The sequence below is a fragment of the Heloderma suspectum genome, chromosome 2 (assembly GCF_057233095.1).
Source record: "Heloderma suspectum isolate Gila_16-S chromosome 2, 16-S_ref, whole genome shotgun sequence".
Classification (NCBI taxonomy): domain Eukaryota; kingdom Metazoa; phylum Chordata; class Lepidosauria; order Squamata; family Helodermatidae; genus Heloderma; species Heloderma suspectum.
Genome location: NC_139459.1, coordinates 374,716,303 through 374,726,878, shown reverse-complemented (window position 1 = coordinate 374,726,878; position 10,576 = coordinate 374,716,303). Strand labels below are relative to the sequence as shown.

At 46.6% G+C, this 10,576-nt stretch overlaps 1 protein-coding gene across 1 annotated transcript in view; it reads right to left on the bottom strand.

Moving 5' to 3' along the window:
• Nucleotides 1-1,850: 1,850 nt before the first annotated feature.
• Nucleotides 1,851-10,576, bottom strand: part of LOC146356194 (uncharacterized) — a 49,093-nt gene continuing 40,367 nt past the window's right edge. The window contains exons 17-19 of the mRNA XM_084830036.1: nt 10,144-10,270; nt 8,888-8,983; nt 1,851-5,070 (exon numbers count right to left, since the gene is read on the bottom strand). Of these exons, the coding sequence (XP_084686162.1) occupies nt 4,043-5,070; nt 8,888-8,983; nt 10,144-10,270 (1,251 nt within the window). The 3' untranslated portion in view covers nt 1,851-4,042. The remainder of the gene's footprint in view (nt 5,071-8,887; nt 8,984-10,143; nt 10,271-10,576) is intronic.

Genomic DNA, 10,576 nt, shown 5'->3' with positions numbered 1-10,576 from the left:
AGAAAGTAGCAGACAGATAGAGAAGGGGAAAAAAAAGAAGAAAGAGGAGGCAAGAGGCAAAGAAAAAAAAACATTTGTAGAGAAGAAGCGTGGCCATAGTTGCTCCCAGGGTAAATTAAAAGCAGCAGATTGTGCCTAGAGATTATTACCTGGGGTAAAGTAGCCACAATAATGTAATAGTTCTTTAAGATGAAGAAAATGTAACTAGAAAGAGAAGAGCCTATCCCAAATGTGTGTCATTGAGACTAGTGTAAGGCAGAAAGGTTTAAGTGAGTGAGTTTAACTTGAAAAAGACAAATAAAGAGACAAGGCTGGTGCATAGAGCAGAAAGTTTTATGTAAAAAGTTTGAAACATGATCTGCAATACAGGCAGATCAGCAAAGAAAAAGAAAGCAAAAGAAAGAGAAAAAAATTGTCTTCCCATACTAATAAATAAAAGTGTTATCAAGCACTTTGGGAAGCGAAGTTGTTTACAGGAAGCTGTGCCTGAGAACCAAACACTTCTAGCCTATGCTGAAAATGCTTGCTAGTGTTGTGCTGCCTCATGGGTAACATGTATAGTATAAAACCCATTTAGCCCAATAGCTCGTGGTTCAGAGAAGCCTTAATGATCCAACCATTAAGTACACCTGTGTGCTGTAAGTTACCCAATAAAGTCTCCTTGTAAGTAAGCCCCCCCGCTGGAATCCCAAAACACAAGTGGGGCTAGAGCACCTCACCCAGTATCAAACCCTGCTGTTAAAAGCCGTAAAGGCAGGTATGAAGAAGTCAGTTAATATGACTAAAGTGTCTGAACTGCTGCAAGGTGCCACTGAGGCCCCAGAGCGTACTTGGAGCATCTTTTAGATGCCTATCGCCAGTACACCCCCCTCGACCCAGAGGCCCAAGAAGACGTGGACGAAAGAAGAAAAGAAGAAGACCTGGCAGAGGCAAAAGATTCTTAAAAAAGAACCACTGTGCCCAGTGTGGACAAGATGGACATTAGTGGCATGAATGCCCAAATAAAATAAATCAAATACAAAAGAGAAAACCAAAACAGCCAGAATGGATGAAGAGGGAGACAGCTTGAGAGGGGCCGTGACATTGACTGTGAGGGGCCGTGACATTGACTTCATAATTGACACTGGAGCGGCATCAAGAGCAAGCAAACGTTAGCCTTAAACAAGAAGTCCAAACACTGAGCAAAGTTCTTCAAGCCCAGCGTAGCTTTCTCTTAAAAAAATAAGCCATTCCCATCACAGAAGTTCATCCTTTCCAACCAAGAGTTAAAGTATAAGTTAAAGAGGGAAAAATAACCCTTTGACTCCCAGATAGAGAGGACTGAAAACTGTCATACTTTCCACCCCCGCAGCTATGAAAGCAGCTGGAGTTAAACCCTGGATACATTGGACATGAGTCAAGAGAGCGAGAGGGGGAGAGTAGACTGTAAACAGAAATCCTGAAAATCCTTTAAAAATCATTCTAAAAAAGCAGTAAGAAGACTCAGGCTAGACCTTACTGTGGACACATCGGGAGACTGTCCCCCTGCGTACGGTCAGACCTGCAACTGGAGAATTGAAGAAGGGGACTAGACCCTACTGCAGCTTGCCAGGTGAATAGCTGCCCGGCGTACGGTCAGATCCCAAAGAAGATCAAACATGCGTGTTGTAGTGTTAGGAGTGCTGCATTGTGTTTCCTTAATAAGGTGCAAAAAGGGGGGCCTGCCCCTAGAAAGAGAAGTTTGTCCCAGCGATTTGCTGATAATTACTGGCTTCACCTGGCTAACATCACGAGGGTAAAACATTTTTGTTTGCCAAGAGGTATACCTGCAAACAGGCTTATTAGTTCTTGCCTAATACCTGTCTGTAGACATGCTGGGAAAATTCAAAAAGATACCATGTTAAGAGTTTATGGTATAAGTTTAACTTATTCCCAAAATGCTAATTGGGGCGTGGTTGCAAAGATCCTACCCCCTACAGAGTTCACTCTACACACCCCCATCGTTGCTGAAACAAATGCTACGTGTGCACGAATGCTTGTCAAAAATTTTCCAGAAAATATAAAGCTATCCCTGGCCCCCTTCCACTGTAATAAAATTCAAAACATATCTTTTAATGATGCCCACATACTTTTGCCTCATGGATGGTTTTAGACATGTGGTTCCTGCACTTGGTCATTCATTCCTGCCAACTTGTCTAATAACCACCCATGTTGCCTCAGCCGCCAATTAAACTGGTGCCAATTCTTCCCCTGTGGCCCGAGAAAATCTGTCGACGGCAGCCTCGAGCACTCCAACTAACTAAAAATTGTAATAGTCATGTGCAGTTATATTCTGACTCAGAAAAACTGACCTTAGCAATGTCACTGGTTGGGGTTCCAGGTTTAGCCTTGGGTGATGGTCTGGAGATCAACCGGTTAGCTTGCAGCTTAGCCAAAAGCATAAATGCCACCTCACGAGCATTGTCATTGTTAAATAAAGAGTTGCGTGATCTAAGAGGTGCAGTTCTAGAAAATAGAGCTGGTATAGATTACCTCTTCCTTCTTCATCATTTAAGTTGTGAGACACACCAAAAGCTCTGTTGTTTTAACTTAACTGATAATGGCAATGCTGTAGATGAACAGATCAACAAGCTGCACAATATAGTAGCTAACAAAACAATAAGACAAAACAATTAGCTACATTAGTTAACCCCTTGGCTTCCAGATCTCAGCTGGCTTGAAGCATTGTTCATCCTAATTCTACCAGTGTTGTTCATAAAAGTTCTGTTATGTCTCTGCGTTCCTTGTCTTATGCACTGTTTAACCAATCTGTTTTATGTCTCAGCTAGTAAAACTGCTGCCCTCTACGCTCTAATAGCCCAACAAGAGGCTAAGTAATATGTATGTCACAAAAAGCTTTGTATGGTTATCAGAAATGCTAGAATTGTAATGAAATTACGCATTTAAGGGGGGAATGTAGCAGCCATATCGGGGGTCAGACTAAGTAGCCTCATGCAGTCTCATGCTTCATGTTCTTGCTGAGCTCTTTCTCCCTTGAATATATTGTTGTAAGCTGACCAGACACAGGAATTCCTTACCTTGTCAAAGGTCATACAATTGTATATCTTGTTCTCTGCTGTTCTCTCCTTATCATGGCTACCCTATAACCCAGTTCTTGTATTATAAACAATGGTGCTAGGAGAAGAAATGTTGAGGACTGCAACCCCACATGGGAGGGGGAGGAGGAGCTGTTTCATATGTGTCACAATGTCTATAAAAACAATGTGCTGATGTATTTCGGGGCTTCTGGCTCTTTGGAAATGATTCCAGCCTTAAGCCCGAGCGTTAAATAAAGAATCTCTTTTTCCTTCACTCCGTGGTCTCTCTGACTCTGGGTTCTGCAACATGTGTAGATAGATAAATTTGGCAGCTCAAATCCTCTTAGTTCAACCTCATCTTATTGGAAGATTGCAGTTTCTCTTCAGAAGAACAAGAGGGATTGTCATGTGACATCCATCCATTTAATCTTTCCAGAACGGAGATGACCACCACACTTGATTGCTCCACGGAGAAGGCATTTTCCCTACTTTACCATCCACCAAGAAGAGTTTCCTGAAAGTTAAATCTAGTACAATAGGCCCAGATCCAAAAGATATGCTGACTTTTTCTCCCCTACGAGGACTTACAAGAGGTCCAAAAGTGAAGATTTAAAGCACAAATCCGCACATGTTTGGTCAGAAGTAAGTGCTACTGAGTTCAATGGGACTTACTCCCAGGTAAGTGTGAACAGGATTGCAGCCGTAGAGTAAGGGGGGTGGAGAACCTGTGGGCCCCCACATATGTTGGATTCCAACTCCCATCAGCCACAGCCAGAATGCCCAATGGCCAGAGATGATGGCAGCCAGAGTTCCCTACCTCAGGTTTACAGGCTAACCCACTGGAAAGTTCTCCTGCACGAGTGCCACTGGAATGAATAGCAACAGCTGTCTAGCACACTTCCCATTCAGTTCACTGGGAGAACATCCTGAACGATGGGGCCCCGGATGACTCCCCCACTCTTTTTTCTCACTCCTATCCTATGTAGCTAAGGTCTGAAGGCGCTGCCCTCGGTTTGTATTGCTGTCGGACTGACAGTTTTAATGTCACACTGTTTAATGTCACACCAATGCTGGACACCATTTGGTCTGTCAAAGAGTTTCTGACCTGGGAGAGGGATTGCTCCCAAAACACAATCTGAACCCAAGTCGAGACACTTCTTGAACTCTGCGCACTGAGACCATTTGCCCCCGGCATGGATCCTTGGGAGACCAGAGGATGGGGTGACGCTTTTCCCACAATCCTGGAGTTGGCGCGGTTTCCATTCCATGTGGGTGAGCTGGTGCCTAACCAGACTCGAGTTCAAGGGGAAGCACTTCCAGCAGTCCGTGCATTTGTATGGCTTCTCCCCAGTGTGGATTCTCTCGTGAACTTTGAGGTTCGATGGCTGGTTGAACCCCCGCATGCAGACAGAGCACTTATATGGCTTCTCTCGCCGGTGGGTTCTCTCGTGCACGATGAGGGAGGGCTTCTGGTTGAAGCTTCTTTCGCAGACCAAACACTGGTAGGGCTTCTCCCCAGTGTGGATTCTCTGGTGTCTGACAAGACTGGAGCTCCAGCTGAAGCTCTTCCCGCAGTCTGTGCACTTGTACGGCTTCTCTCCCGTGTGGATTCTCTGATGGGTAATAAGGTTGGACCTCTTGTTGAAGCTTTTTCCACAATCCACACAGGTGTGGGGTTTCTCTCCAGTGTGGATTCTCTGATGTCTAACCAGACTTGCTTGGCTGTTGAACCACTTTCTGCAGACGGAACACACCTCTTGGGTCTCCTGTCCTGTATTTGCATTGGACACATTCTTGCCTATGCTCACAAAAATCACCGATTCCTGCACTGTCTCTGCAGGCTGGCTTCCCTGTGTCTTCTCTGATTCTAGCCGAGTCTCAGGGGTGTCCTCCTTTTCATGGGGTCGAGGTGTCGCTTTTTCATCACTTCTCAGCAATGTCAAGTGTGACCCCACCAGCTCAAAATCCTCTGGTTGAAGTTTCTCCTTGTTTTCCCTCGCCCTCTCAGCAGCTCCTGGAATAAGGAGAAGATAGGTCTGAGTGATTCACATCTAGTTACGAGACACTTAGAACAAATATTTGAAATTCATTATTGATTTCAGAGCACAATCCTATGCAAATTTAGACAGAAAAAGTCCTACAACCCCAGCATGCCCCAGCCCGCATGGCTGGCTGGGGCATGCTGGGAATTGTAGGACTCTTTCTGTCTAAACCTGCATAGGATTACACCGTAAGGGCGCAATCCTATGGCTGCTAGTCAGCAGCTAGACAGCCATAGGATAGGTCAGTTCCTGGGAACCAACCCCCACCCCCTCCTGCACTGCCTCATAGGTAGCACAAATCGGCCCCGCACTCCATGCTTGTAAGAGCAGTGTGGAGCAGCGAAAACGGAGCATTCCCAGGGGCGGGCTAGGGCAGGGAAGTTGGAAATCCAGTACGACACATCCTGTGTGTCATCCGGCCATCGCTTCCCACACTCTGAGATCCTGCGGCTAGACTGCCGAAAGCATGGCTGGGGGAGCGAGGAGGAGATCTGCTCCTCACCAATCTTCCCGCCCTACACTGGATAGGCGGTCACCCCTGGGGTTGGAGGCGACCATCGATCTTGATAGGATTGCTCCCTAAGAGATGTTTTTAACCCACCTGTCAAGGCACACTGCCATCACAAGGCAGCTTACAATATTATAAAAACAGTCTTTGATTGTGTGGATCACAACAAACTGTGGCAAATTCTTAAAGTGATGGGAGTACCAGACCACCTTACCTGTCTCCTGAGAAACCTGTACGAGGGTCAAGAAGCAACAGTAAGAACCAGACATGGAACAACCGAGTGGTTCAAAATTGGGAAAGGAGTACGACACGGCTGCATATTGTCACCCTGCTTATTTAACTGATATGCAGAGTACATCATGAGAAACGCCGGGTTGGATGAATCACAGCTCGGAATTAAGATTGCTGGGAGAATGATCAACAACCTCCGATATGGAGATGATACCACCCTAATGAAAGAGAAAGCGAAGAGGATCTAAAGAGCCTCTTGTTGAGGGTGAAAGAGGAGAGTGCAAAAGCTGGTTTGAAACTCAACATTAAAAAAACTAAGATCATGGCATCTGGCCCCATCACTTCCTGGCATATAGAAGGGGAAGAAATGGAAGCTGTGACAGATTTTACTTTCTTGGGCTCCAAGATCACCACAGACGGTGACTGTAGCCATGAAATTAAAAGACACTTGCTCCTTGGGAGGAAAGCTATGGCAAACCTAGACAGCATAGTAAGAAGCAGAGACATCACCTTGCCGACAAAGGTCCGTCTAATCAAAGCTATGGTTTTCCCAGTAGTAATGTATGGCTGTGAGAGCTGGACTATAAGGAAGGCTGAGCGCCGAAGAATTGATGCTTTCGAACTGTGGTGCTGGAGAAGACTCTCACGAGTCCCCTGGACTGCAAGGAGGTCAAATCAGTCCATCCTAAAGCAAATCAAGCCTGAGTGCTCATTGGAAGGCCAGATACTGAAGCTGAAGCTCAAATATTTTGGCCACCTAATGCGAAGAGAAAATTCTCTGGAAAAGACCCTGATGCTGGGAAAGACTGAAGGCAAAAGGAGAAGGGGACGGCAGAGGATGAGATGGCTAGATAGCATCACCAATGCAATGAATATGAACTTGAGCACGCTCCGGGAGAGAGTGGAGGACAGGAAGGCCTGGCGTGCTATGGTCCATGGGGTCACGAAGAGTCGGACACGACTGAACAGAACAGAACAAATTACAATGAAACACACACCAGTAGCAGCAGCAGCTAATGATTTTTCAGCACCAAATGCTGGCTTGAATATTTTCAGGCCATACATTGGGGAGGGAGTTGCAAAGGCATGGGGTACTGCTAAGAATGCCCTGTCCTTAGTATTGTATTTATATTGTATTTTTAAGGTTTTAATTGCGTTAAGGGCCGAGAGAGCTTTGGCTATTGGGTGATGTAGAAATGAGAAGGAGGAGGAGGAGGAGGGGGAGAAGGAGAAGAAGATACCAGCCTAAGGGGCAGAGAGTAGGGCCTCGGATGCTGTGTATAAGTGGGATATAAATCAAACCTATCCCACACATGGCTTGCAGGATCCCCTATACACCCTCCTGTTGCTTGTCCCCCATTGTCTATTTTAGATTGTAAGAGACCTGTCCAGAGAATTCTTGCCTATGAAACTCGCAAAGTGCCGTGCATGCTGATGGCACTGTAAATGACAACGGAGTCAAAACGAAACAAAAAACAAAACGGCAAGGATGGGGAGAAGATGGATAGAAGATATGATTCCAGAATATTCCTCCATTGGTTTTGTCTGCAAAACTGCCACAAGATGTAGTGATGGCGAGTAACTAGCTTTGATGGCTTAAAAAGGGGATTAGTAGGACCTGTAATAAAATGTGGCAGTATGAAGTGCTTCGGCTCCCTGTTCCAGTCAGACAGCTACACCCTCTTCCAGGCTATTCCATTCCATTCCCCCTTGCACCTGGTCCTCAATTCCCCTCCCTCCCTTAATGGTCAGTCAGTCAGCCTTACTCTATGGGTTATTTTGGGGTCCTCTCCCTTGGGGCTTTTTTCCCTCATGGATTTTGTACCTCCCTCTTGTGTGTGGGTGGCACCATTTTTGGCTACAAAACCAATGGCATGCATGTCTGAACATCAGAAACAGAGGGAATTATTGAGATGATGAGGGAGGATCGATCTATCAACCATGGTGGCTAAAGGGAACTTCCATGTACAGGAGCAGTGTGTCTCTAAATACCAAATTCTGAGGGACACAGAACAGGAAATCGGTATCTCAGCCTTGCCCTGCTGGTGGATGTCCCAGAAGCATCTGGTTCACTACTGTGTGAATCAGGATGCTGGACCAGGTGCACCCTTGGTTTGATCCAGCAGGGCTCTTCTCATGTTTCCCTGAGAAGGCTCAGAGGGAAGACGGAGCAATCATCTGATGGGACTGATGCCGACGGGGGGTGGGAGGCAGAGTGCTGAGAGGGAACAAAACCCCAGGGGGAGTTCAGTCCAAAAATCATGGGAGGTCAAAGTCCTCTGTGTAAAAATGCAAAACATCTAATTCATTCATTGTCTTTCTAGTGCTGCTAAAATGTTTGAAGTGGCTACGTTCACTCAGTTTTAAAAGGACTTTAAACAGTTTCCACAGGACTTTTAAACAGAGGTGGGCAACTTGGGGCTCTCCAGATGTTTGGGCCTACAACTCCCACAAGCCTTAGCCAGCAGAGCCAATGGTAAGGGATGATGAAAGTTGAAGGCCAAAACATCTGGACGGTTGCAAGTTGCCCCCCTGCATTCAAATAATCTCTTTGCCATTTTGAGGTCCTCCTCACCTGTGTGCTTGTTGCAGTTCTTCTCCTCCCAACAGTACAGATCCGCAACCCAGAGCTCACCAACTCCTTCCACGTGAGAAAACGCATTGGGGTTTAGGATGGCTAAAAGCCATCAAGAGAGAAATTAGAAGACATGACAGACTGGTGATCAACCAGCAGTGAATTGGGGGCAATACCACTATGTATTAACACTTCAGTTCAAAGCACTTTGTAGAGATTATCTTGTTGTAATCCTTACGACAACCCTATAAGGAAGGTCAACATTATTAACCCAGACTGCAGCCATCTGTATAGGCATCTGTGTTGTCTGCAATGAACAGTGGGCTGGACTAGATGACCTCTGAGGAAACCCAACCTCATGATTCCAGGATTCTACTAGCTGTACCACATCTGCAGACCTTTCACTGTTCATGATCCAATCCCAGGTTGTTGTTGTTTTCCTCCCTCATGCAAAAATGCTATTTTAATAACATACTTTCAGTTTTTTCCTTGGAACTGTGCAGATCCTTCGCCCACGGCTCCTCCATTTCTTCCAGCTGAGAGATCACATCAGGTTTGGCGAGGGCCAGAACTGGTCAGGAGGGGAAATTGGGCAAGAAGAGGATCAAGTCACAGATCATTTAGGAGTCTATGGTTACTATCAGACCGGTAGGAGATTTGTTCCAAAGCACATTCTGTAAGGGTAATAATCCTATGGTTTTTTTGAGCTTGGTGGGTGTGGTGGGAGAAGAACCCAATGAACAAGATGCCTGTCAGTCAATCAAACTCTTGGCATGGCAAGGCAGCACAGAATACATTGAGGCATACAGAAAACTAGGAACTATTCCTTTCTGGAAAACTCACTCTGTGTTGTATTGCTGCCACATTGCTGCCGCATATACACCATCTTCTTTCAGAAGATCAAGCTCAGGAAGAACAAGTTCTGCAAGACTGAAGCAGGAGGGGTTTTGCTAACACTGATTGGCTGGCACCTGTGTGCCTCCCTGATTGGCTAGCACTGTGCACATCTTGAGCCCCCCCCCCCGTAGAGCTTTTCAGCTTAAAAGTGAAACTTATGCTGCTTTAAAAAAAATCAGGTGCCGCAGAATAGTCTGAACACTCTTTCTATGGTTATACATTTAAACAAAAACACAAGGGGAGGCAGGAGTTAGCCCACTAGATGCATGAGTAGACAGGCCAAATCAATGAAGAATCAGCATTTGCTGTGGAACCACATGTGGCTGTATTATTTGAAAAGCAAAGGTGGTTTAAGAGGCCTATAAAGTTAGCAGTGGCTCCTATGCTCATGCATGTCTGTATGCACTCCACATTATAGAAGAAACGCCCCTTTCAGTTATGTTCTGGGGGATGCTCAGAGTTTGATGCTGGTTCACACATGTTCCTCCCTGCAACTATCTTCCAGCTCACACATGCGCAGAACCGCAGAGAGATGCTCCTGTGTAAACAGTAAGTACACACTTGGATGAATATGAGGTATTGCAGCAACTCCTGCAATCTCAGGGGCTCCAAACCTTGGCCACCAAATTTTTCAGTCCAGTGCATTCATGCCAATAGACTTCTCGGCATGCCTTAGGCATAATGGGTACAGCACCTTGGATAGCTCCTACAGAGTTCTGACTGGGCCTGGCTGAAACCCAGGGTGCATTCACCGCCCCACTGATTTCGGAGCCCCTACTGTTTAAACCCAGATCTGCCCCAGCAATGGAAAAAGTAGAAAAGCAAACCCGTTACCCAGCGAGGTCGTATTCTCGTAGTTCTCGTGCATGACTTCCCTGTAGAGAGCTCTCTGAGGGCCACCCAGGAGGGCCCACTCTCCCTCCGTGAAACGTACAGCCACGTCCTCAAACATCAGCAGGCCCTGGAAATACAGCACCCTCAGTGAGCCTCAGGTAGCAACGCTGGAGGAGAGAGGGGGCCTGGTATGAGGGACGGCGGCGAGGGTAGGCAGGGCTGTGGGCACCTGCCGAGGACCTGCACCCCAGCAGGGGCCCACTGACAAGAGCCCCCTGGAGTCGCTCCTCCCCTTTCACCATGGCAACCTGCTGGCTCACCTGCCTCTGTCTCTGGCCCAGACAACGGCAGTGGTGAGAAGGGGAAGCAGAGATGCCACAGCCCCCTGGCTCCCTGCCCGCCAAGCAAGCAAGCAAGCGAGCGAGAGTCATGG